The sequence below is a fragment of the Pisolithus orientalis genome, assembly GCF_024613125.1.
Source record: "Pisolithus orientalis strain OTSU chromosome Unknown F5J12scaffold_28, whole genome shotgun sequence".
In the NCBI taxonomy this organism is placed as follows: Eukaryota; Fungi; Basidiomycota; class Agaricomycetes; order Boletales; family Pisolithaceae; genus Pisolithus; species Pisolithus orientalis.
The window spans coordinates 370,273-393,777 of NW_026260809.1; the positions used below are offsets into that span (position 1 = coordinate 370,273).

Below are 23,505 nucleotides of genomic sequence, written 5' to 3' on the forward strand. Positions count from 1 at the left end.
CATCGCCACAGCTAATACTGACGCGACCCTTGCAAAGTTGAACCCGTAAGTTCATGCTTCGTGCGTCGCTGGGCCAAGCTGGTCGCCATTGCTGGCGACGGCAGAACCTCAAGGCGTACTTCTCATCATCGCTGCCATGGTGGTCAGACAGCCCTCCACGCCGGTCCAACCACGACAAGGACAAAATCAACTACAATCCCAACATTTCGTTCTCGGCCGATGTCTCTGATGAGCATCTATCCTACCCGCGCGTAACCGCGAACGAGCTCGCGAGTATCGGTGACAATGCACCCCCAACACGCGTGCGCATGCTCGTGCGCAACTTCATCGAGGATGCTCTGTACAACCCTTACTACGGCTACTTCTCCAAGCAGGCCACCATTCTTACCGCTCCTGGCGAGGAGAACGAAGGCTTCGACTTTAATGAGTTCAAAGATAGTGCCCACTTTGAGTCGGCCGTGGCGAGCCGCTACACGGAGTGTGGCAACGTGACCGAGACGGAGGGACCAGGAAGGCAGATCTGGCACACTCCGACTGAGTTGTTCAAGGTATGTCCCGGTTGTCGTGAATACCCGTTCGTAACTAAGTGGACTCAAGCCGTGGTATGGTCAAGCCATTGCTCAATGTCTTGTCTCCGAGTACCTTCTCAAATACTTTCCCTATGAAGACTTTAAAATTTATGAGCTCGGGGCAGGCAATGGCACCCTCGCTCTGAACATCCTCGACTACTTGCGCGTACAATTCCCGGAAGTTTATGACCGCACATTGTACACGATCATCGAAATCAGCGCGCCTTTGGCTCGTATTCAGCGCGAGCGCCTCCGTCGAGCTGGTCACACCAAACGGACCGTGAACGTCCATCACCGCAGTATCTTCTCGTGGACAAAAACAGAGCGTGCGCCATGCTATGTTCTTGCTACAGAGGTGGTAGATAATTTTGCCCACGACGTCGTGCGGTACGACGTCCGTACCTTAGAGCCATTTCAAGGCGAGGTTGCTGTTGATGATGCTGGCGAATTCATCCCATACTACACGCGAATTACCGATCCACTCATATCGTCCTTTCTATCGCTTCGCCGTCGCCTCCGCCACCAACCCACTCTTCCTTGGTACCTCCGCTCTTCCGCACTCCGTCGGATATATGCATCGCTGCCGTTCGCACCAAATCTTTCGCCGCCAGAGTATATCCCTACGCGCATGCTCTCGTTTCTACGCGTGCTTCAATTATACTTTCCTTTACATCGGCTTCTGCTTACGGATTTCTCTTCCTTACCCGATGCTATCTCGGGAGCCAATGCTCCTGTTGTACAAACTAGCATCCGTGGTACAATGGTCCCGTGTCAGACACTCTTCGTTCGGCAAGGATACTTTGATATCCTCTTCCCAACAGCTTTCGAGCCTCTGCGAGATATGTACGAGTATATCCTTGAACAACCAGCGGGTATAGTCGCTGACGCGGATGATCTGGACCATTCCCGCATGTCTCCTCTTGCGTCGAGTAGCTCGCCTCTGTCTCTTGGGATGCAATTCTTTTCGCCTTCGAATCGCCGTCCTCCACACGACGGTATTTCATCTGCGAGCGGTCTGGCTGTCGGGGAGAGGAAGAGCAGTGTTTATAGTCACGCGGAGTTCATGGGGACATATGCTGATTTGGGGAAGACGCAATTGAGGAACGGGGAGAACCCGATGTTGGACTTTTATAAGAATGTCCAAGTTCTTTTTTGATGTGGAGTGCCAGGAACTTGAAAGATGCTATGAACTCATTGCGAATGTTGGCTCTTTGGCCCCTGAGTTGGTGTGGCGTTAAATGTTTAGTCAGCATTTCTCACGGGCCTTAAAACTATACAGTACACGAACCTTGCAATTACCGCACACAAGGCTCCTAGTTCACAAGACGCTGTCAACATGGGCAAAGGTGTGTAAACCTTGGATGTCGATGAAGTTAACTGCGGTGACAAACGATGCTATCGGCGTGCAGTTCACGGATCGCTCGCCCGAGCCGGTAAGGTTAAATCGCAAACACCCAAAGTAGAGAAGCAGGAGAAGAAGAAAACGCCAAAGGGCCGTGCCAAGAAGCGTCTCCTGTACAACCGCAGGTGAGTGAACGACAGCTTTGATGCCATCGAAGAGGATTTCTGACGGTATATGATTTTTTAGATTCGTGAACGTCACAACACTCACTGGGGGCAAACGGAGAATGTGAGTGCTTTGTTGCCCTTTTGGACCCTTCGAACTTCGATGTCGTATCGATTCGAACCGGCATGCAGGATGAATCCAAACGATTATGCATAGTTCACGCTGAATATCGCATGTTGACACCCAATCATCACGTCTTTCGCTCCTATCTGATCTCGTTCTCCGTCTCTTCATTCTTATCGAGTTGGTGCTAACACGCGGATTTTTTTTATTACCCAGGAACCCCAACCCAGAAAAGTAAATCACCCGGTATATGAGATTTATATCCAGACAACCAGCATGGCATGGTGGTGATGGGCCTGTATCATGGAGGGGGAGGGCTGGGAGGCAAAGCGGATGCCTCCTGACTGCATTGAAGCGACTCTTGACTTGTTTGCATGCATCGACACATGTGTTATTTGATCCCTTTCTCTATGCTACATTATACACTTGCCATGGATGACATGCAGACATGCCAGTTTTCATGGAATATGCACTTCGGGGTGTGGTGTGAGTGACCTGCCAAAATGGCGTATATAGAGAGAGAGCTCCGCTGTGGGGTCCGACCCACACTGCAACGACTCTGACACATCCACACTCGTACAACATGGTAAGCTCTCCATTCACCAACGACAATAGCCCTTCATGTTCATCATGTAGTCTGGCATTCCCGCGTACGCCATGGGTGGCTTGTGTCTCGCTGGGGGTGTGACTGGATTTGTTCGTACACGCTCCGTCCCGTCCCTCGTTGCTGGCGTTGGGTATGTGGCTACTGGTCACTGGATCTAGCCCTCTAACACATTGGCAGTGTCGGTCTTTTGTACCTCTGGAGCGCCGAGGCCATTAAGAAGGGCCACCCGAATGGCGTAGAAGGTGCCCTGGGTATGTCGCTTTCGTCCGGATCAGGTCGTGTCCCCTCATTCACGGATGCCCAGGTGCATCTGCCCTCTTACTTCTTTCCTCACTTCCCCGTGTGGCGAAGGGCCCAGTCCCTGCTATACTCGCTGCGACGAGCACGGCTGCAGGTTTGTATTATGGCAAGACATTGTACCAGCTGCGGAACCACGAGTTTTAACGCACAGCTCGTATGGTGACACATGTCCACGTTCGTCTCACTATTGTATTTCTATGTCCGCTATCGGGCTACGCTTTCTTTGAGCTGTTGCAATCACACCTCATGCACATGTTCGATGATGTCTGAATGACAATATCCTGGATCACGCCTGCGGAATGCACAATATACATTAAGCGTGTATATAGCAGAGCATCGTTCTGCTTTTTTTTTTTTGGTTTGTAATTCGTGAGTGATACCTCGCACCAGGGTACCTCAGAATCACGAGGCAAAGGGGGTGCGCTCGATGGCAGAGTTGCGGAACGAAGACTTGTCCTGTATCGAATCTTTTCAAAGGACGTTGGCAACACATGACACGGAGACACAGTTTACTGGCGTACCGTTGTTTGATTTATATTCCATGATCGTTGTGGGTGGCAGGTTGAGTATGGTACGAATGGTATCCCTGTGTGGGAAGCGCGGATCTAGTCGCATCACATATAAAAAAAGACACATGCAACCTACCGTATCTTGTCGCGGACTTTTAGATCCCCATCAACGCGATTCCATACAGAGATGATATCTTCGCTCTGTCTGACACTGATGGTACACCCACATATTTCTGGCCAATCACCACTCTCGCCTTCGACATCGCCGTTTGTAGTACCGTCAGCGTCCGGCCTCAACTTCTCCCGTCCACATTCGTCAAAGAGGTCTCCTACTACACCGCATACGAGCTCTTCCCATAGGCGATCCGCGACGCCCTTCCGCAGACGAATAATCCACTTTCCGCCAGTCTTGTTCAGAGGGTCTTCCCAGACTGGACGACGGACACCAGCGTGGAAAAGGAGGTAGTCGGTGGTGGGAATGAGAGAGGAAGGAGGAGAAAGATGGGTATGGAGAGACCAGAAAGACTCGACCTAAGAAGTGAAAGATAACGCGGGGGTTGGAGTGGACAAGACGAAGCGAAAGTACGTACAGAGGAGAAAGAGGCCACTTTCTTTATGCCCTCTTCATAATTGGTGATCTTGTTTCCTGGTGCCCGCTGCTGGCGGAACCAGAACACCCAGCTAGAAAAGCAGATGGGGAGCACGCGATCAGACCGAACACAGCCAAACGAGACAAGACAAATAGCTGCCATACGTGTGCCTGAGTGGATGAACCGTCACCGGGAGAGAATTGTGGCCTGCATGTTTAGCTTGGGCAGGCTCCGGATCACGGGTGGTCAGCGAGGTGGAGAAATGTCGGCTTACGGGGGGGCGTGGGCGAGACTCTGAGACGGGCTGCTGCTGGGGTGCAACTACGGACTGAGACTGAGACTGGGACTGGGACTGGGAATGAGTAGAGAAGCGCGTGTGGCCAGGCTGTGAGTGGTTCGAAAAGTACCCCGCCATCGTCGTCGTCGTCGTCGTCGCCGTCGCCGTCATACATACACTGTCTCTCATTACATAATACATATGTACACTCATTTTACAGGTCAGGGTTCAGATCCAAATCCAAGTCAAACTCAGTCTGTTGTGCACGGATTTCGTGTCTGTAGGGATGCACACCGGGGCGATCGCGTGCATTCGCTTTCTGCTTGGGCGACGGTGAAGGAGCTGAGGAGCGTTTAGTTGGAAAAAAAAAGTGACTCGACTGTGAAGATCTGGCTCACGTTTCACGCTGTGGCTCTCCCCGAGTCTACCAAGCGGTTTCTCGACGTTGAGTCGGCCTCTCCGCATCTTCTCTTCGTTGGGGAAAGGAGGGAAGAACAACGGGACGGGTGCGCCATGCACTGCAGAAAGGGGTGCGTTGGGATCAGGCATGTTTGGGGGCGCAGACGTGAATGCGCTCAGGGACTGGGCATAGGCAAGCAATTCAGGGTAGGGTATCGCAGCTGCTCGTCGTTCGTCGTCAAAACCATGCCGACTAGTACCATGTACTTACCTTCTTTTGCTTTCTTGATACCCTCTACCCTTTCCTCGCCCTCTCTCACGACGCTTTCGAGCTCTTTGCGCCCTTGTTCGATTTTCTCGACGATCTCTCGCCATCCTGGCATCTAACTTGCTGATCTCAGACACAAGTTTGTTGATGTGATGTTGTCTCCGTTGGTGTGCAGCCGTCTCAACCAGTGCATGAACGAGTGCAGTCTCCGCAGACAGGAATGCGGATACGGGTGGCGGCGGCTCACCCTGTCGTCCACCATGCGTGTGAGGCTGAGACGAAAGAGACTGGAAGAGCGCCGTGGAGAGCTGCGTGAGCGTGTTCAAAGGCACGTTGAGCGTGTCGGTCATCGACGGTGAACTAGCCATGATGCGAGACGGAGATAATATAATGTATGTATGGAGTATCAAAAAAACCAAGGGAATAATATACTTGCAACATCTACCGGAAACCTTTTATCGGGCCATGATGGCCTGCGTCTTTACCCCAGCCTCTGCAATCGCCTTCTCAAATGCTCTCAAATGATCGGCAACGATGGTTCGTCCGTCTATCCTGCTCCCAGAGAGGGCCTTGCTCTCCACTTCCCACCTCTCGATCTTCGTACGACTTCTTTCAGCGCTTTCCCACTCAACTTTCCATCCACCCAACCGATTCTTGAGTGAACGGATCTTGCGACCCGCATCTGCAGTCGCTGCACCATTCACTTGAGCCTGCTCCGATATGGTTGTGAGAGAAGAAAGGAGGGAGGTAGTGTCCACTCTAAGACTGACAAGTGAGGGTACGACTATTGCAAAGGACGAGATGGCAGACGGTGTCGATGGCTTGGCACTGGAAGTCGTAGTTGGTGGTGGTGCAGAGGGCACCGACGAATGTGAAGAAGAAAAGGCAGCTTTTTGCGGTGACGAGGGTGACGAGGACAGGTAGAACGAGTTACGTTCACCTTGGTCGCCCTCGTCCTCTTCTATGACAGAATCGAGTTTGTTCGGGACGTGTGAGACGTGGTGGGCCGAGGATTCTTCTGCAAGAACAAACTCTTCTAGCGGTTCGAGATCCCCCAACACATCGGCACCACCCACTTCTCCAAATATACGTTTGAGGTCCCTGTCATACGCGATGAGTTCACGCAGCTGTCCTTCGCGCTCGCGCACTGCGTCGTTAACCCTCCTGATCACGTCTGACGCAAGTCCCTCGACTGTGAAAGTGCCCGAGCTAGTGAGCTGACTCGTATGGGTTGCAAACGTTGTCTTTGTGTACAACGGCGAAGCCGAGGTGGGAGGAGGCACATCAACCGCCCGGAGATGGGCAAGGAACTTGTCTGTGGACGCGAGGTTCTGCGACAGAACCTCCATCGCGTCGTGGGCGCGTGCTGCACGGCGAGTTGCATCGTCCTCATCCCCATCGCTCCCTCTATCCGTTTTGTCGTCATCCGAGCTGTCCTCGAGAGGGTCAATAGCTTGCCTGTTCTCCGCTTCAACACCACCCAGTTCTTCAGCGAGGTTCCCGTCAAATACCCCACCACCCAACTCATCTGCCAGACTGGTCCCGTCACCTTCCACAATGGCTAACTCGGGATGAAGCATGTCGACTCCCCCGCTGTTCCGCCTCACAACTAGCTCGTTATCTATACCTTCCGCACCTTCGTCATACTCTATCCCGAACTCTTCCGCCAGCAACCTCGACGCGTCGCTGCCCCCCACTGGTTCCGGCATCAACGCCACAGCTAGTTCATGTGCCAACGAATGCGCGCCCGAGGGCATAGCGGGTGTTTGGTCGAGTGCTGAGAGTGGCATGGAACCAGACGAGGCATGTCGAGAAGATGATTTAGTGGATGATTTGCGAGGTGAAGCGGCCGATTGGTGTCGGATGTGCATCGTTAGAGGAGATCGTAGGGGCGATTTGAATGGCACACGATGCTTATGGCTGGGCGTACAGCGACAGACGTCGACTACGACCTAATGCTTGGGTGTCAGTCTCTGATTTCTCTTTGTCGTGAGCTTGGGAGTTGTCCAGTCGGGCCCGTCCCATGGTCACCATCTCATCCATTATGTAAGCCACTCTGTTCACGACTCAACACGGCAGGCAAAGGCCTGGTGATATCCCTTCTACACCAAGCCCAAAACTCACCACCGGCGAAAAATTGTAGTGCCAGCCATTTTAGTGGACTTACTTTATGAAGGTTTCTGAGCGTGAACGTGAGAGCTTGCATTACGATCACAATTTTTCGTCAGTGGCGAATGCTGGGCTTGATATATGACGGATGCCACTGGGCCTTTGCCTGCTGTGCAAATACTCGTTGATGCTCACGTTGCTTTTTGCAATGAATAAATGCCATTCAACTTCACACAGCATTTGAAAATGAATTCCAGGACGCGGAGCGATCCTGGCGACCATAGGAGCAAGCTAGAATCAAATTTCTTTGAAATATCATCGATTCCATCTGTGAACGTGTTCTTTACGACGAAACGACGTCATCTATTCCTGACGTCCGATTTCCTTGCTAGGGTGCTTACGGAGCCCTCTCCGCCCATAACCATGCATTAATGTACGAAATCAGTGAAGAAATCGAAACTTTCTTCGTTCTCCACGCAAACGACTATAACCCGCATCTACGTTAAGTACTGACAGCCTAAATCGATCAATGAGAGAAAAAAGAAAAGAACGACGAGTGAATAATGTGTGTACAGTAATTCCAACCACTCTACAACATGAAATAAGGTATACGAAAAAAATAAAATTAGAAAACACTAGAGGAATGGCCAGAACCACGCTGCTCACAAAAGCGAGGAGCAGGGAAACCATTGGAAGATTAAGATTTTTAACGGCCTTGTTGCCTGTCCACTTCCCGGTCGTCTAAGGGATGTTCATCGGCACCAGAGACAGCACGAAGAAATAAGCAATCACGATGAGAACGAACAAAACTGCGACCACTGGTACCACCCATGAATCGGCCGGCAGGCAACAGCGCGACAGAACGATGATACAACCACAGAACAGGATCAACCCGATCAAGTAAGAAAAAGTTGCAGGCCATGCGAGCATAAATCCTTAGGAGTAATCCTTAGACTCGGAGAGGCTAGAGGTAATGATATGACAAGAACTTGCCTGCTGTCAGGAACGACAGAGACAGCAAGGCGAAGAGATAGGGAAAGTGGAAACGGAGCAAGTAGATAAGGATAGCTCGTCGGGAATTCAAGAGCTCGTCCGCAGGGAGAATCTGCCTGGGTACCTCGCGAAAGATACCAAGGGACGAGAACTGGAACGCGATGCCTGCTAGAGACATTACAAATGCGGAGGAAAACGCGCCGCAGGCTTTAGAATCGGTGTAATCAGCAAAAGACACTGGCGGAGAAGTCGTCAGAAAAACGACGGCTGCTGCCGTGACCACTGCCTGCTGTTGAGAGAGATCAGCAAACGATTAAGGAAGATCGCACTGACGCTAACCAATGTTAACACCAAAGTCGAAAGGGCACGGTGACGGGCATGAAGATTGATCCATTCATCGTGCTCATCAATTTCCCTCCAGAATATTTCGAGATCTGCCTGACCAATAATGCAAAGACAGATGGCCCTGTAAGTCAGACGCGCTACGAATCCCGTCGGCGCATCCCAAGCTTCAGGCATCCTTGCAGAGTTAGGCATTGACGACCGACGATGGGGGAAGGAGTGTTCAATTGTTCTTCGGAGGATCGTTGATGGGTGCTGGAGCCCCTACGCTGTAGTCTATATACACGGTAGGAGCGGTGCTACCACCAAAAACTTAGCAGGAGTATAACTTCGTCGCATGGTAAAAACGTTGCGCCGAGTCGGATTTCCTAAAGACTTCTAGGTGCTGTGGGAGACTTCTACGTGCCGCGGGATCACCTCGTGGTGCTGTGCGAGTGATTCAAGAGCATTTTCCTGCGAGGGCCTGGCTGCAGCACATCACCTGAGGAAAGTGGAAATAACACTACAGCTGTTTCAGAGATTCATGTCGCACGTGAAAACTTGGTGTTTGAAAATTAAAATAAATAAAAACACAAAATTCCTCAGCACTATATCTGTCTTTTCTCATCAATCCCCACTCATTGCTGATCCAGAGTAGAATATAAACAGCACATGGGACACCAGCAGATACCATATGACATGAAAAAAATGAGCCCTTCAACTCTTAGAAGATGGTTGGAGGCCTGATGACATTGCAGAAGTTCTTGGTATGTCAGTGAGGAGCACCTGATTCCATTTTTTTTTGGAAACTGGGAACATCAGCCATACCAGTGTTCTCAGCAGCCATCCCCTAGGCTGTTGAATGCAGATGTAGTGGCCAATCTGCAGGCACTCATTGCTGAGTCACCTACTCTTTACCTTGATGAAATCCAAGACTACCTCTGTCTCATCCATGAGCAGTACATTTCAGTCACAGTGCTGCATAATAACCTTCATGATCTTGGCTTAACATACAAGATGATGCAGTGGACTTCCTCACAGTGAGACAAAGGAGCTTGCCAAGCTTGGCAGGATGACATTGCTGCAAACTTCTCCAAGGATCAGCTGGTTTTTGTTGATGAGTCAGGGAAGGATGGCTGCACCTTATTCTGCAAGTTTGGTGGTATTGTGAGAGGTACATGTGTGTTGAGTATGTGTTCTGGAGTTATGGTAGCATCTCAGAGTTTTGCCCAGAGGGTGCAGAATTTCTCTGTGACCTTCAGAATTAAATTCTGATGTCACTCTGCTTACTAATTATGGTACTATAAATTTTCTGCACCATTATTTTCCACCTCAGTGACTACTTTGTGCACTGAGAACTCATACCTTCATTAATGTGCAATGGGATCCATTCAGTTTGAATGTGGGCAGCACTGGAGTATTGTCCCAGCTCTTTCCCCTGATGGTTACATTGCCTTGTGCATTGTAGGGGGGTCAATATGTTGTAGCACATTCTGTCTTTGTTATTCAGTGACACAGCCTTATGTAATATACCTGTACTTGTGTTAGTTTTTTGCCTTTCAAACACACCCCAGCCCTGACACACTCAAGCCAAGGTGAGATACCTTTTTCTACATCTGCACAGTTGCTTTTTTGATTTTGGCTACCCAGATCTGATACTCCATCCACCTCTACACAACTTCCCAAAATGTGTTGAACTGAGTGGTTATGGGTAAGTAGCCTTGCATATATGCACATGCACACTCAATTGATGCACCCAGCAGCAACAGCAAGTTTGAAATGACCACCAATTTGGCCAATGATGTCTATAATTCCATGGACAGCTGTACATCATGCATGTTATGCCTGAGCACAGTGACTTCTTCAAATGGAATAGGCATGAAGCGCATGAGGTGGGAGACTACAGGCCAAACTTGTCATAACCCCTATGGCTGAGTTATTGCAATGATCTGACAGAGGTTCTGTCTGCTGGCAAGTCCCTAAGGTTGTTTGCATGGAGAGAGAACAAGGATAAAGCAAAGGGATGAAGCTCAGTTGCAAGCTATTGAAAAACTGCAGATACAGGACGAAGTACATAGGATTATATACCCCTAAGTATGAGTACCATACCAGTCGTGACTGATGTGTCGTGATGCATATCTGCAGTAATCAACAATCCCATTGCTGAAATAGATAGGAGTCATATGGTGTCACACACCAAAGGTGTTTGGTGAGGTGGACATGGATGTAGCTGATGAATGGAGGTGAAGACCATAGCCCTCATGCAAAGAAGGACAGCCAGCAATGTCAGCAGTCATCCCTCGCACAAGAACAAGTTGTCAATGCCAAAGAAAAAGGAGGAGGCAGGTTAAGTGCCCATGTATGGCATTCCAGTTTTTGATGTATCTCCACCAATTCTGCAGACACCAAAACCATTCCCACACTCGCTTGTAGTGCTCAGCCACACGAATCCTACCTTCCAAGATTGGAAAGGATTTGCACACTCCACACATTTCTACAGCACTCCCTCCAAAAGACGCTCATTTCACTAATTCTTCTGATATGGCTGCCTCCACATCAGTCATTTCGCTTGTCCCCTTTGCTAGGGACCATGGCTACATATATCTACCAGGAGTTCCTACCAGCTTCCATCCTGAAGTGTCCTGGTACATCCCACCCTCATCTGCCCCCTCTCAGCCCATCCAGCTTGGACAGCGTGTTCTTGTTGTCAATATGACCTCCAGGAGGACGTTCTTTGGTTGCCTCAGGTCTGTCATTTGCTTGGAAAGGTCTTATGTGGTTGTTTCAGTCTCTCCGGTCCAAGAAGCATATGGATCCTTCCTCCCTGCCCCCTGCAACTGTCTTCATACCAGTCTCGTCCATCATTCTTCCAAAATTGCAACAGCTACAGTATAATCTACTGTTCTCCACTCTCCCTGATTGCATCCATGACGAGTATGATGCACATCTTGCCTCCTTGTTGCAAGATACAGCAGAAGACTGCTCCCCCTTCATCCTCTCTTCCAACAGAGCCTCATTCATGAAGTTTTTATTTGCTTCACTGAGAGGATGGTTTGGGGGGGAAAGTTGTGATCCCCTATGCTCCTGTCACCCCACAGACCCCCAAAGCTTGACCCCTGTTGACATCTGACTCACCCTGTCCTACTTTTGGATGTACTATATTGGCATCAGATCAGTGCTGCCTCTCTGTCATCCCACTTTGGCCTAGAAGTGATCTCTTTGAGATGTGACATGCACAGCCTCCCCCTAATGTGATTCCAGTGCACTTTCCCAGTTCCTGACATTGCTTGACTCATACTGTGACATTCTGACTGTCTTTGACTCACCTATTGGCAATACTTACCAATCTTTTGACTTTGCTTACTGATTCTTCAGCTTTCTGGCTTACTTATCCTTACCAATGCTTACCAATGCTTTCCAAGACGATTACCCATTGCTTACATTCCTTACTCATCAGTTACCAATCACTTGCCAAGTGTTTGCACCTTGTTTTCCATAGGCAATGCCCCTGTACTGTATATAAGTCACTGTACTTAGGTAGCAAAAAGAAGAGGACATCAGAGAGCCCCTCTTGCTTGCAATTTATCATCTCTCAGTAAATCATTCATCAGCTTCGATAGTTGAGACTTTATTAAGGGTCTAGCTATCATCTACTTTGCTTATCATCATCTATCATCCATATACTTTGCTCCAAGCCCTCCCTGAGCTCAGTACAGCTTAGGACATTGAATTAAGTCACCATCCATCCTTCTGTAGGCTGACAGCAGTCTACCCTATTGCTCTCTATCACATTCTTGCTCCCTCTTTGTCAGGAGCACCCCCAACCCTCAGCACTCATCTTTGAGTGTTGTAGCTTGCAAAAAACCCTCCCAAAGAACAGGTTCTACCATCTAGGTACCGCATAGGCACACCACCACTTGCTTTCATTGTCTTTTGTGTTGGTTTTGGTTGGTTTTCACCACTGAACCTCACTTTGACTCACAACAGTGTCAGTGATGGGGGTAGGGAAGCAATGAAGGCTATACTGGCTGCACAATCAATGCGCAGCAAGGAGCCAGACACCAGAGCTATAGTACAACATCTAGGCAATATATACGAGTCAGAGCAGAGCAAGAAACAAACAAGTCATCCATCAAAGAGGGCGGTGGGACACAGGATCACAACAGCGATGCAGTCTCTATGGGTATTGGAAACACCTTGACAGCAGGTGATCCGAAGGTTCCCTGGAGCATTTGAGCCCCTAGGATGGTGACTACAATGAGGGATGTGATGAGGCATGTGATGCACATGACTGAGAGGAGTCGAAAAAGGAAAGACCCCTGGTGGAAGCATAACATCACTCCCCCCCCCCTAAGGTCCTCAGACCCTTGAGGGTGAAGTGCCAGGAGCATTAGCAGGACAGGAGGAAAGGGGTCAGCGAGTAGTATACGTGTGGGAACATGTTCGAGCAGTGATGGGCAATGAAGGCAATGGAGTCAGCAGCTCCTCGAAGGCTGGAGTAAAATGGGAGCCACATCCATTGCAGCACGACCAATGTCCCAGGTAACAGCATTGGTAGCAGGCATGTTGGTATAAGGGGTGGTCAGGTGGGATGGGGTTCTGGCCTCCGAGGTAGAAGTGAAGTTGATCAGAAGGCATGGGGATGAAGGGAGTTGCAGGGAGAGGGTCGGTGGCATGGATGGCGTTATGATATTGTTTGTGAATGCTGGCCCACAATGCATCCTGTAACAGGACCTCCCAAGCAGAGTTGTGAGTCCCAGTCCCTAGCCTGGCTCCTACCTCTTTAAAAAGTTCCCCTGAGTCGACGAACCCTAATTCCACAGCATGCCACTGCTTCTCCTTCTCCTGATCCGAGACACCTTCTTTTAATTTCAAAGCCGATGGTTCCTCTTGCTTCAGTCTGATACGATCAAGAAGTCAAGAAGCAGGTGGGGCCAAGAACTCTCCTATCTGCTGCTGTCATAAATGGTGATATGCACCACTGGTAATAGCCTTGGTAAGATCCGAGGAAGCCTTCTCTAACATGTTGATCATGATTACTTCCAAGAGAGGGGTGGTACTGGCCAATTTCCTGGTGTGAATCTTTGACACCAACCCATTGATTACGTCTGACACTCTGTAGATTTGAGACAACAGCCCAAAATACACAACCTGTTCTGGTGAGCACCCATCAATGTCATCCCCATTGTGGAAGATGTCAAGTGCCCTAACAACATCCAGGTAGTCAGCTGCTGAGACTGGTAATCTTTGCTGGTCAAGCCTGGCAGAGGCAGTGGCTGCGAGGGGATTGAGGGCTGCGCGTTGAGTGCCATCGGAGTAGGTAGTGAAGGTGGTGTGTAAGTGGGTAGATTTGGGAGCATTGGCGCTACTGGCAGTGGCTGGTTGACTATTGGGTTCATCAACAACCCATGCCTTACCCTTTCCCTTGTGGCTACTGTCCTCACCAGGGGGGACTCTGACCTTGGGGGTGGGGACATGCTTGATCGACAACCCCTGGAGTGGACATGGTCCTGCAACCCTGGAGACAGGGGGTGATAGTGGATGGGGTTGAGAGATGGGCAAGGAGAAGCCGGAGACATAAAAACCGGCAGGGGATGTCGGAGGTGAGGTTGGGGCATAGACAATGATGGGGGGAACGAGCCTGTTGTCATTGGCATTGTAAAAGGATTCTGAGGGGATGGGGAGGTCGGAGTAGTCATTCTCTGTATTAACTGAGCATGGGGAGTCCATTAATTTCTGAGGTGTCAAGTGAGTTTGTACTGGTCAAGGGCCTCTGATGCATGGTCTTTTATATGTTCTTTGGGTTCCCAAGTATTTGATGAATGAGGAAACCCTTTCCATTTAACCAAATAGCGTCTTTTGCCCCTATGACCATCAGTTTTGTGATTCAGGATTGACTTGACCTCCCATTCAATTTCATCATCCACTAGCTCAGGTAAGGGGGCTGCAGGTGCAATCCCATAGGTTTCATTTTCAACATAGGGAAAGATCCGGGAGGCGTGGAACACAGGGTGTACCTTCCACATTGGTGGAAGGTCCAATCAGAAAGCAACTGGGGAAACGACCTGAGTCACTTTGAAAGGCCTGAGACATTGGGGCACAATCTTGTTGCACTGGTTCTTGATCCTAAGATGCCTGGTATCCAGGAGTACTTGATCTCCTACTGCGGGCGCAACATAAGTCCCTTTTGAGTGCGAATGCATTAGGTCTTGGGCTTGTTTATGTGCAAGAATGGTGACATCCCGGTTGGACACCAACCTTTCCAACCTTTCATCTACCAAGGGGATGGCAGTGATATGGACCTCCAGGTATGGAGAAGGGTCATATCCGAGTAGAAGGGAGAAAGGAGTCATTTGATGGATGGAATGGATCTGAGAGTTGTGGGTGAACTTGGCTGATGGAAGTTTGCTAGACCAGGAGTTGGGGCTTTCAGTGCAGTACAGGTGCAAATACCCTTCCACCTCTTGGTTTACTCGTTCGCTTTCTCCATTCATCTGGGGGTGATAGGCCTGTCGAAAGTTTAGACTTTACCCCTATTGCCTTGTAGAGTTCTGTGGTGAACAAAGAAGCGAATTGCAGTCCACAATCCAAGATCACTGCCTCAGGGACACCATACCGAGAATAGATATATTGATGAAACAATTGGGTGATGCTGACAGAATCTATAGTTTTATGACATGGAATGAACAGCACAGCCTTTGTCAGGCACTGATCAACAACTGTGAGAATGGAATCGTATCTTTGTTCTCCCGAGATGGGGAGATCTGTTATGAGATCCATAGATATCTGTTGGAACAGGAACTGCAGTTTTCAGGGTTTCATGTGGGACGACTGGAGGCATTGGTGGATGAGTGATGACCTTGGTGGTTTGACAGACCAGGACATCCTGCAACTGTAGGACCTAATATCTTTTCCCATCCCTTCCCACCATACTTCCTTTCTCATTTTTGCAAACATGGCTTTCTGGCCAGGGTGTCCAGCCAACTTGTGATCATGATACGAGCGCATGCAATGCTTCCTATGGTCAGGGAGGGATATATAGACACATTGTTCTGAACCATTTTTGTTCCATCTTCCGCAATCGTGACATTCCCTGCTGGTTCTGGACCTGTTGAGACCTTTGACACATCGTTTTTAATGTGCCTCATACAGATCTGTGGATATAGCATAGACCCCCCTGGCTCCTTTGACTGGTTCCTCAGAAGGGCGAGTGTCAGGCAGCCAATTCCTCTTTAACTTTTCCTCAGAAGGGCAGGAATATGGCTTAGGGGTTGGTTTGGACCATGACAGTCATGCCAGAAGACGTCCTGATTTGGCAAAGACGGTTGATTTTTAGTTGTTTTTGTAATTTTGTAATGGAAAATGAGGGTGAAACGAGATGAATTTGGGGATCCACCCCCTCCAAAAGCCAAAGGTCCAGGGGAAGGACTGTGGCCACAGGGGTGGGCTCCACGGCTTTGCTCTTGTGCAAGAGAGTGTCAGCAGGGACCTGGAGGCAACCAGCCTGCCAGGAAAAACAAATGGGGTAGGACTGCACAGTGGCAGCCCAGCGAGCCTGGCGAGGGGTGAGCTGTTGAGGCTCATGGTAATATTCAAGGTTCTTGTGGTCAGTAAAGACCACAGTCAGTTCAACCAGGAGAGGAGATATGGGTGGAAAGCCTTGAGTGTGTGGATAACGGCAAGCATTTCCAAGTCGTAGACCTGGTAATGCTGTTCTGTGCCAATGGGGGATTGTGAGAGGTAAGAACAGGGGTGCCATTCACCATCGGCTCCTTTCTGTGCTAGTACTGCTCCAGTTCTGAGTTTTGAAGCATCAGTAAACAGTGCGAAAGGCTTCAAGAAGTCAGGAATTGTGAGGACCGGAGTGGAGCATAACAAAGATTTTAACTTTTTGAACACAGAGTTGCATTCTGGAGTCCACTGGTAGGATGCCCCTTTCTTGGTAAGGTCATGGAGAGGATGAGCGACACTTGAGAAGGAAGGGATGAATTTTTGGTAGAAGTTACAGAATCCGAGGAAGTGACGAAGCCCTGTAAGATTGTCAGGGGCTTCCCAAGTACTGATGGTGTCAGTCTTCATTGGCAAAGTCTCCATGCACCCTTTTCCTATGATCATTCCGAGGAATTCTATTTCTTTGGCCTCGAAGACACACTTGCTGATCTTGAGGCGCAGCCCTTCTTTCTCACAAATATTCAAGAACTCACAGACCCAAGTTCGAAGTTCTTCCTTTGTCTTGCCATGGATGGCAACATTGTCCATATACCCTACTTGCTTTCCTTGCTGAGACTCAAAAGTCCAATCCATGTATCTTTGGAAAGAAGGTGGTGAGTTGCATTGTCCAAAGAACATTACTGTGGGTTCGAACAAGCCCCTGGGCATAATGAATGCCCCTTTCCACTCATCTCCTTCTTTGACCTGAAGATTCATAAAACCCCAGCATATGTTGAACTTTGTGTAGTATTTTGACTCAACCAGCTCGTCGAACAATGCCTGTGCATTCGGCAATGGGTGTGCATCCTGGATGGTAAATGAATTGAGGTAGCAGTAATCTTGAATTAACCTCTTCTTTCCATCCTTCTTCACAACAAAGAACACCAGAGCCACTTGTGGGGATGTCGACAGCCTGATTTTCTTGCACTTGAGGTTTTCATCCAGGAATTCATCTAAAACCTTTAGTTCTTCCAGGGACATTGGATATACCATCACCTTTTTAGGCTTAAAATCTTCCTTCAGGCGAATTTCGTGGTCCAACCTGGGTTGGTGGACCGGTAGTGGAATATCTTCCTCCGAGAATACCTTGGCAAATTCCTGATACTTGACAGGAAGAGTGACTTCCTGTTTGTCAGCTGCCCATGCAGCTTCCAGCTCTGTGGACAGAGTTGTTTTGTTAATCCCAACAGAGTTCACCTCTGTCACTGTGTTTCCTCCATCTAGAACCCTTGGATCCAGAGACAAAGTTCCTATAGTTGGTAAGCTTCCAGGTTTCGGTACGTACCTGTCATCCCAACAAGTAATTTTTCCTGTCTCCCAATTCATCCGTGGTTTAAATTCCTTGAGGACAGGCATTCCAAGGAGCATGTGCTCCTTTCCAACTAGTGGGCCAACATAGCACTTGACTCATATTGTGCACTCCTTGATTTCCATTTTCAGGGTTACCTTGCAGGTGACCCACTCAACATCTTTTCCAGTGAATGACGTGGTTTTGAACTTGCTCTTGACTGGATACATTGGTATCTGAAGTTTCTGCACCATTTGTTCAGAAATGAGGGAAACTTCTGCGCCCAAGTCGATACAGGCCCATATTCCTGCCTTGTAATCTGATAATATAATCATTCCGAGAGGCAATCAAACTCACATGTTTGATTCATCATCTACAGAAGTACATTTAGCAGACAAAATAGCAACAGGACTGACTGTTGCAGGAGATTTGCCAGTCCCCTTTAAAAACCCAACAGCTTCTGTTCCTCCCTATTCACAAGACGATCTCCAACATAAGCAGTCTTCGTCCCATCTTCTGAGATAACCACACAAACATTGGAAAGCTGGGTTTTGACTTTACAGTCATGCTTGATGTGACCTTCAATGCCACAGTTGTAGCATTTAATATCCGAAGCAGACCTTTTCACGCTTCTTTTTTGTTTGTCAACGTCCATCGCATCAGGATCTTGGGAACCTCCACAGTAATGAATGAACTTTCTTTCATACCGAGATTCCTTCCCTTTAAGGATATGTTTGGTAGCAATCGCAGTTCTTGCTTCTCCCACACACTGTATCCACTCGATGACAGTGGTAGGGGCATGTCCAGAATTAAGAACCCAGTTGTGGTGTTCTTTATTCAATCCTTTTCTGAAGAAGATCCCTGCTTCATGTGATTCTTCCTTGAGTTGAGCCTTGTTAACAAGCCCTGTAAACTCGGTGATGTACACCTCAAGTTCACATTTGCCTTGAGTGATTTCAGATAGGTGGAGTATGGCAAGAGCAGTCTGGTCGCTGGACTCAAAGGTAGCTTTAAGTCTTTCCACAAACCTCTGAAAGCTGTCCATGTAGTAGATAGTTCCATCGAGTAACTTGTTTTCATTTTGATAATTTTCAGCAAATGAGACTGCTGCACCTTTGGTCATATAGGTGAGTGCAAACGAAATCTTGAGCAACTCCATGTTGTAGACGTGCTTGTTCAGGTTCAAGTATCCTTTGACCTGTGTAACCCAGGTCTGAAGCCCATTGTGGCTTCCGTCATATTCTCTGGGACGCCCAATGTTAAACTCCCTACCTCTGTTAGGTGGGCAGACATTGTACGTATCATCAGGATTGGCTGGGGCCTTACCCTTACTAGACCCACCAGTGGGGTCTTCTGGGGGAATCACCTTTCCAAAGTTCCTGGCATACCACATACATAATGCCAAATCCATTGGCATTCCTGTTGGAAACAGGTCACTGTTCTGTGGCCCGGCGATCTTATGCCAATCTTCTGCCAACACACACCTTTGTTCTTCCAACTTCTGCTTCAGCTCCTTTTCCGTGATGGTCCTTGTAGGCATTTCAGGAGCCGACTCTCCATGACCAATTGTCATGGACATAACTGGTGATTTGCGTGCTTCTTGTTCTTCCTTGAGGACTGATCTGAAAGAAGTATTGGACTTCTGATCATCTTCTTCTTCTGAACTAAGTGCAACTTCCGAATCCCTAAACCAGGATAGATAAGATAACTGAGGGTTCGATGCTGTAGCCGAAGGGCCTAGTCTTCCTTGTGGTACGGGCGGTAGTGGTGGATTCCTACCAAGCCCAAGGGGGTTCATTCGAGGAGGGACAGGTGGTCTCGACTTCTGCAGATTAGACACTTTAATGAGAAGTGATAATGAAGGCTGAGGGAGGATTTATTTCTCAAAAGAAACCTGTCAGCATAGGAGTAGACTCTAGGGAGGCGATCTATTAAAGCCTAATGGCTGCCTGTAGAGTGATGGATTTGGTTGAGGGTAGAGGGGTGCTTCTCAATCTTTGTTATCGACTTGTTGGTCGAATTGGGAAGCGAGACGAGAGACAGGCAAGTTAGTCTTTATGTGTAGGGAGACCAACAAGCCTTTTCTTGAGTATGAAGTGGTTTGTTGAAGTTCAGTAACCAGGGATGAGTAGACTTTTGCAAAGAGGTCAATGAGTCCCAAAAGCTGCATTGAGTCTTTCGATTTTGTTATGCCCAAGTGCAGTGACTCCTTCAAATGGAATAGGCACAAAGTGTGCAAGGTGGGAGACTACAGGCTGAACTTGTCATAACCCCTATGGCTGAGTTATTGCAATGATCTGACAGAGGTTCTGTCTACTGGTGAGTCCCTAAGGTTGTTCACGCAGAGAGAGAACAAGGATAAAGCAAAGGGATGAAGCTCAGTTGCAAGCTATCAAAAAACTGCAGATACAGGACGAAGTACACAGGATTATATACCCCTAAGTACGAGTACCATACCAGTTGCGATGCATATCCACAGTAATCAACAATCCCATTGCTGAAATAGATAGGAGTCATATGGTGTCAGTGATGGGGGTAGGGAAGCAATGAAGGCTATACTGGCTGTGCAATCAATGCACAGCAAGGAGCCAGACACCAGAGCTATAGTACAACATCTAGGCAATATATACAAGTCAGAGCAGAGCAAGAAATGAACAAGTCATCCATCAAAGAGGGTGGTGGGACACAGGATCACAACAGCAATGCGGTCTCTATGGGTATTGGAAATACCTCGACAGTGGGTGATCTGAAGGTTCCCTGGAGCATTCAAGCCCCTAGGACAGCGACTACAATGAGGGACACGACGAGGCATGTGATGCACATGACCAAGAGGAGTCAAAAAAGGAAAGACCCCTGGCAGAAGCATAACAATGCACACACTCATGAGCAATACTATCAGTGGTGGATATGCATTTGGTGACTGTCAGGGCACCAACAGACTCAATTTCATCAGCTTGTGAGGTTGGAACCACCTGGTAGGCTTGAGGGTTTGAGTACCACATGCCTTGGGTTGGTTCATGGAGTACATGGGAAGGTGGTGAACTTGGAGACTGTCATGACCATGACATCAGTATAAGCCCCTAACATCTTCTCTGCCCTCTTCTGCACCCTGGGAATCTTTCTCTGCCCTCTTCTGATGCATTCCTGTGCTCCTCTGACCCTTCCAACCAAACTCCACTCTGGTCTGACCCTCCTGACACATCTCCACACCTCTCCAAGGTCCCCTGTCCATGTTCCAACCACCTCTGCTCACCTCTGCTTCTCAGGCCAGTCACATGAAGGCCAGACCTTCACCTGTGCCTCCTCTGAGCCCTTGGTCAGCTTGGTGGGATGTCAGACTTGCCACCCTGCATTCCAGTTAGGGTTCTGCCCTTGTGTCAGCTTTTCTCCATTCTTCCACTCCATTGGTGTTTACCCTCTTTCCCCTCATTGTAGTAGTTCCTTTGTCTCAGTTAAGGTCCCTGTCATCCCTGTCCTTTATCTCCTGTGTCAGAGAAACTGCTAACCTGTTATATGCTTATTGGTTTGCATTCTACACTGCCCTGCCCATGACCTACATCATATATAAGGCCACATAGTACTCCAATGTGATCAGCATGAATATTGACAATAAAGTCCCCACTTCTGACTCCCTCTGAGTTCCCTCCAGAGTTTTGTCTCCACTCCTCTGAGTCCACTCTGCCTCTGAAATATGAGGGCCAAGCTCACACAAGGGGGCAGTGCACTAGCTGAACCCAATGCCCTCCCATCTGACCTCTGACCTCCAACTCCAACCTCTGTTCCTGAAACTTTCCTCTGTACTCCTCTGCTCATTGTTCATTGAATGTCTTGCCACCCAGTGGTCAGATTCACCTCAGACTTTGACCCCTGTGCTCCACAGCCCAACCTGCTCCTACTCCACTCTAAGAGGAAGTCAGGGGTGTTGTGTGACTTTGACAGAGACTAAGAAAGAATTGCTAAGTCCATTTGTCTTTCTGAGGGTTGGAAAGGTGGAAAGAGCCACTTTTCAGGTAGCAGTATCATTGGATCATGGCCATTATAGTTGAGCATAGTCAGGATCAGGAATGCATCATGCAAGAGGTCAGGCTACTGTTGTATTGTCTATACTTGGATCTCACCTACATGGGATTATTTGGACCTGTTACTCAGAAATTGTTGAGGTGGATTTTGCTCAGATTAATGGCTGTATCTTAGAAAAAAAGTCCAAGGTTGGATTATTTACATTTAAAGAACCTGATTATAACCCCCACTAAAATCTCATTTCTGCAGTGATTCTTGACAGAATTTTGCCATCATTTCCAAAACATTCTTGTCTGTGATTTTCAACAGGTCTTCAGCAGGTTTCTGTGCCATTTCTGTAAGGCTTTGCCCTGGAATATGACTTGGAACACCAGTGCAACCCAATTATTGCATTTCCTGATTTTTCTTATTTTTCTTTTAAATTTCAAACACCAGTTCCAGACACATGACATGAATTTCTGGAACTGCACAACACGAGGGTGTCACTCGCACAACACCACGAAGTACCCCGCGGCAAGTAGAAGTTTTTAGGAAATCCGACTCGGCGCAACGTTTTTACCATGCGACGTCACATTCCTGCTAAGTTTAACACCACGAAGTACCCCGTAGCACGTAGAAGTTTTTAGGAAATCCGACTCGGCGCAACGTTTTTACCATGCGACGACATCACACTCCTGCTAAGTTTTTAGTGGCAGCACCACCCCAACCGTGTATATAGGCTACAGCGTAGGGGCTCTAACACCCATCAACGATCCTCCGAAGAACCATCGTCGGTCGCCAATGCCAAACTCTGCAAGGGCGCACCCCAAGCTTCAGGCATCATGTATGATGCCTGAAGCTTGGGATGCGCCGACGGGATTCGTAGCGCGTCTGACTTACAGGGCCATCTATCTTTGCGTCATTGGTCAGGCAGATCTCGCAATATTCTGGAGGGAAATTGATGAGCACGATGAATGGATCAATCTTCATGCCTGTCACTGTGCCCTTTCGACTTCGGTGTTAACATTGGTTAGCATCAGTGCGATCTTCCTTAATCGTTCGCTGATCCCTCTCAACAGGCAAGCAGTGGTCATGGCAGCAGCCGTCGTTTTTCTGACGACTTCTCCGCCAGTGTCTTTTGCTGATTACACCGATTCTAAAGTCTACGGTGTGTTCTCCTCTGCATTTGTAATGTCTCTGGCAGGCATTGCATTCCGGCTCCTATTCTTTGGTATCTTTCGCGAAGTACCAAGGCAGAATCCCCCTGCGGACGAACTCTTGAATTCCCGACGAGCTATCCTCACCTACTTGCTCCGTTTCCGCTTTCCCCATCTTTTCTTGTTGTTTTCTCTGGTGTTCCTGACAGCAGGCAATTATTGTCCCTTTTCGTATCATCACTTTCGGCCCCTCCGAGCCCAAGGATTACTCCTATAAGGTTCATGCTTGTATGGCCTGCAACTTTTTCTTCCTTGATCGGGTTGATCCTGTTCTGTGTTTGTATCACCCTTCTGCAGCGCTGCTGTCTGCCGGTTGATTCTTGGGTGGTACCGGTGGTCGTAGTTTTGTTCGTTCTCATCATAATCGCTTATTTCTTCGTGGTTCTCTGGTGCCGATGAACATCCCTTAGACGACCGGGAAATAAACAGGCGACAGGGTCGTTGTAAGTCTTCCAATGATTGCCTCGTCCCTCACTGACACTGGCCGCGTCGTTCTGACCATTTCTTTGGGAATGATTTTCTGTGTTTTTCCGTATACTCCTCTCATTTCATGTTCGATTCATTACCCTGCTTGGCAAGGTCGCATCGAGCTTTCCAATATTCAAGGTAGGGTCAGCGGCGAGTGTAGCCTTCCCCTCACTCTCCGTTCGGCAAATGATTCCCACCTCACCACCTCCGTTTGGCCTTTACGTAACAAATAATTTATATTCCTCTCCACT

At 48.6% G+C, this 23,505-nt stretch overlaps 9 protein-coding genes across 9 annotated transcripts; 4 read left to right on the plus strand and 5 right to left on the minus strand.

The window, feature by feature from the left end:
* Positions 1 to 29: 29 nt before the first annotated feature.
* F5J12DRAFT_745549 (S-adenosyl-L-methionine-dependent methyltransferase) lies at positions 30 to 1,881 on the plus strand. The gene is made up of 3 exons (XM_051742075.1): positions 30 to 548; positions 598 to 1,791; positions 1,849 to 1,881. Exons 1-2 carry the CDS (start codon positions 54 to 56, stop codon positions 1,723 to 1,725), a joined length of 1,623 nt encoding a protein of 540 aa, XP_051597588.1. The 5' UTR covers positions 30 to 53; the 3' UTR covers positions 1,726 to 1,791; positions 1,849 to 1,881.
* Positions 1,882 to 2,785, plus strand: F5J12DRAFT_848082 (ribosomal protein S30). Its single transcript, XM_051746422.1, has 4 exons — positions 1,882 to 1,915; positions 1,979 to 2,096; positions 2,158 to 2,199; positions 2,416 to 2,785. Exons 1-4 carry the CDS (start codon positions 1,906 to 1,908, stop codon positions 2,435 to 2,437), a joined length of 192 nt encoding a protein of 63 aa, XP_051597589.1. The 5' UTR covers positions 1,882 to 1,905; the 3' UTR covers positions 2,438 to 2,785.
* F5J12DRAFT_848083 (transmembrane proteins 14C-domain-containing protein) lies at positions 2,747 to 3,365 on the plus strand. Its single transcript, XM_051746423.1, has 4 exons — positions 2,747 to 2,785; positions 2,836 to 2,936; positions 2,984 to 3,057; positions 3,111 to 3,365. The coding sequence occupies exons 1-4, from the start codon at positions 2,783 to 2,785 to the stop codon at positions 3,248 to 3,250; spliced, it is 318 nt and encodes a 105-aa protein (XP_051597590.1). The 5' UTR covers positions 2,747 to 2,782; the 3' UTR covers positions 3,251 to 3,365.
* F5J12DRAFT_848092 (translation initiation factor eIF 4e-like domain-containing protein) lies at positions 3,366 to 4,663 on the minus strand. The gene is made up of 5 exons (XM_051746424.1): positions 4,370 to 4,663; positions 4,206 to 4,296; positions 3,752 to 4,146; positions 3,628 to 3,692; positions 3,366 to 3,573 (listed from the first exon to the last, which is right to left on the minus strand). Exons 1-5 carry the CDS (start codon positions 4,651 to 4,653, stop codon positions 3,509 to 3,511), a joined length of 900 nt encoding a protein of 299 aa, XP_051597591.1. The 5' UTR covers positions 4,654 to 4,663; the 3' UTR covers positions 3,366 to 3,508.
* Positions 4,664 to 5,499, minus strand: F5J12DRAFT_922155 (vitamin-D-receptor interacting mediator subunit 4-domain-containing protein; the record flags this gene model as incomplete). The annotated part of the gene is made up of 4 exons (XM_051749309.1): positions 4,664 to 4,824; positions 4,881 to 5,102; positions 5,153 to 5,264; positions 5,287 to 5,499. The coding sequence occupies 4 exons, from the start codon at positions 5,497 to 5,499 to the stop codon at positions 4,697 to 4,699; spliced, it is 675 nt and encodes a 224-aa protein (XP_051597592.1). The 3' UTR covers positions 4,664 to 4,696.
* A 47-nt stretch (positions 5,500 to 5,546) lies between these two features.
* On the minus strand, positions 5,547 to 7,174 carry F5J12DRAFT_848097 (uncharacterized protein). The gene has a single exon (XM_051746425.1). It carries the CDS (start codon positions 7,018 to 7,020, stop codon positions 5,605 to 5,607), a length of 1,416 nt encoding a protein of 471 aa, XP_051597593.1. The 5' UTR covers positions 7,021 to 7,174; the 3' UTR covers positions 5,547 to 5,604.
* Positions 7,175 to 7,663: 489 nt separating this feature from the next.
* Positions 7,664 to 8,085, minus strand: F5J12DRAFT_278158 (uncharacterized protein). The gene has a single exon (XM_051738719.1). The coding sequence runs from the start codon at positions 7,946 to 7,948 to the stop codon at positions 7,700 to 7,702; it is 249 nt and encodes an 82-aa protein (XP_051597594.1). The 5' UTR covers positions 7,949 to 8,085; the 3' UTR covers positions 7,664 to 7,699.
* Positions 7,685 to 9,119, minus strand: F5J12DRAFT_848100 (uncharacterized protein). Its single transcript, XM_051746426.1, has 3 exons — positions 8,591 to 9,119; positions 8,252 to 8,540; positions 7,685 to 8,193 (listed from the first exon to the last, which is right to left on the minus strand). Exons 1-3 carry the CDS (start codon positions 8,786 to 8,788, stop codon positions 8,000 to 8,002), a joined length of 681 nt encoding a protein of 226 aa, XP_051597595.1. The 5' UTR covers positions 8,789 to 9,119; the 3' UTR covers positions 7,685 to 7,999.
* A 12,937-nt stretch (positions 9,120 to 22,056) lies between these two features.
* F5J12DRAFT_848105 (uncharacterized protein) lies at positions 22,057 to 22,902 on the plus strand. Its single transcript, XM_051746427.1, has 3 exons — positions 22,057 to 22,355; positions 22,419 to 22,648; positions 22,702 to 22,902. The coding sequence occupies exons 2-3, from the start codon at positions 22,419 to 22,421 to the stop codon at positions 22,712 to 22,714; spliced, it is 243 nt and encodes an 80-aa protein (XP_051597596.1). The 5' UTR covers positions 22,057 to 22,355; the 3' UTR covers positions 22,715 to 22,902.
* Positions 22,903 to 23,505: the final 603 nt, after the last annotated feature.

What these genes read in the sequence shown, in the direction of transcription:
- F5J12DRAFT_848083 (XM_051746423.1), top strand. An exon ending in TCCCTCGTTGCTGGCGTTGG is followed by an intron (nt 2,937 to 2,983) that starts GTATGTGGCTAC and finishes ACACATTGGCAG; the next exon opens with TGTCGGTCTTTTGTACCTCT. An exon ending in TGGCGTAGAAGGTGCCCTGG is followed by an intron (nt 3,058 to 3,110) that starts GTATGTCGCTTT and finishes ACGGATGCCCAG; the next exon opens with GTGCATCTGCCCTCTTACTT.
- F5J12DRAFT_848100 (XM_051746426.1), bottom strand. Translation starts at nt 8,788, where the DNA reads ATGCCTAACTCTGCAAGGATGCCTGAAGCTTGGGATGCGCCGACGGGA. An exon ending in CGACTTTGGTGTTAACATTG is followed by an intron (nt 8,541 to 8,590) that starts GTTAGCGTCAGT and finishes CTCTCTCAACAG; the next exon opens with CAGGCAGTGGTCACGGCAGC. An exon ending in TCTGTCGTTCCTGACAGCAG is followed by an intron (nt 8,194 to 8,251) that starts GCAAGTTCTTGT and finishes ATTACTCCTAAG; the next exon opens with GATTTATGCTCGCATGGCCT.
- F5J12DRAFT_848105 (XM_051746427.1), top strand. Translation starts at nt 22,419, where the DNA reads ATGCCTGAAGCTTGGGATGCGCCGACGGGATTCGTAGCGCGTCTGACT.
- F5J12DRAFT_848097 (XM_051746425.1), bottom strand. Translation starts at nt 7,020, where the DNA reads ATGCACATCCGACACCAATCGGCCGCTTCACCTCGCAAATCATCCACT.
- F5J12DRAFT_745549 (XM_051742075.1), top strand. Translation starts at nt 54, where the DNA reads ATGCTTCGTGCGTCGCTGGGCCAAGCTGGTCGCCATTGCTGGCGACGG. An exon ending in CTCCGACTGAGTTGTTCAAG is followed by an intron (nt 549 to 597) that starts GTATGTCCCGGT and finishes AGTGGACTCAAG; the next exon opens with CCGTGGTATGGTCAAGCCAT.
- F5J12DRAFT_848092 (XM_051746424.1), bottom strand. Translation starts at nt 4,653, where the DNA reads ATGACGGCGACGGCGACGACGACGACGACGACGATGGCGGGGTACTTT. An exon ending in AAAGTCCGCGACAAGATACG is followed by an intron (nt 3,693 to 3,751) that starts GTAGGTTGCATG and finishes CTTCCCACACAG; the next exon opens with GGATACCATTCGTACCATAC. An exon ending in GGAATATAAATCAAACAACG is followed by an intron (nt 3,574 to 3,627) that starts GTACGCCAGTAA and finishes TCCTTTGAAAAG; the next exon opens with ATTCGATACAGGACAAGTCT.
- F5J12DRAFT_848082 (XM_051746422.1), top strand. An exon ending in CGTCTCCTGTACAACCGCAG is followed by an intron (nt 2,097 to 2,157) that starts GTGAGTGAACGA and finishes ATGATTTTTTAG; the next exon opens with ATTCGTGAACGTCACAACAC. An exon ending in ACTGGGGGCAAACGGAGAAT is followed by an intron (nt 2,200 to 2,415) that starts GTGAGTGCTTTG and finishes TTTATTACCCAG; the next exon opens with GAACCCCAACCCAGAAAAGT.
- F5J12DRAFT_278158 (XM_051738719.1), bottom strand. Translation starts at nt 7,948, where the DNA reads ATGGTTTCCCTGCTCCTCGCTTTTGTGAGCAGCGTGGTTCTGGCCATT.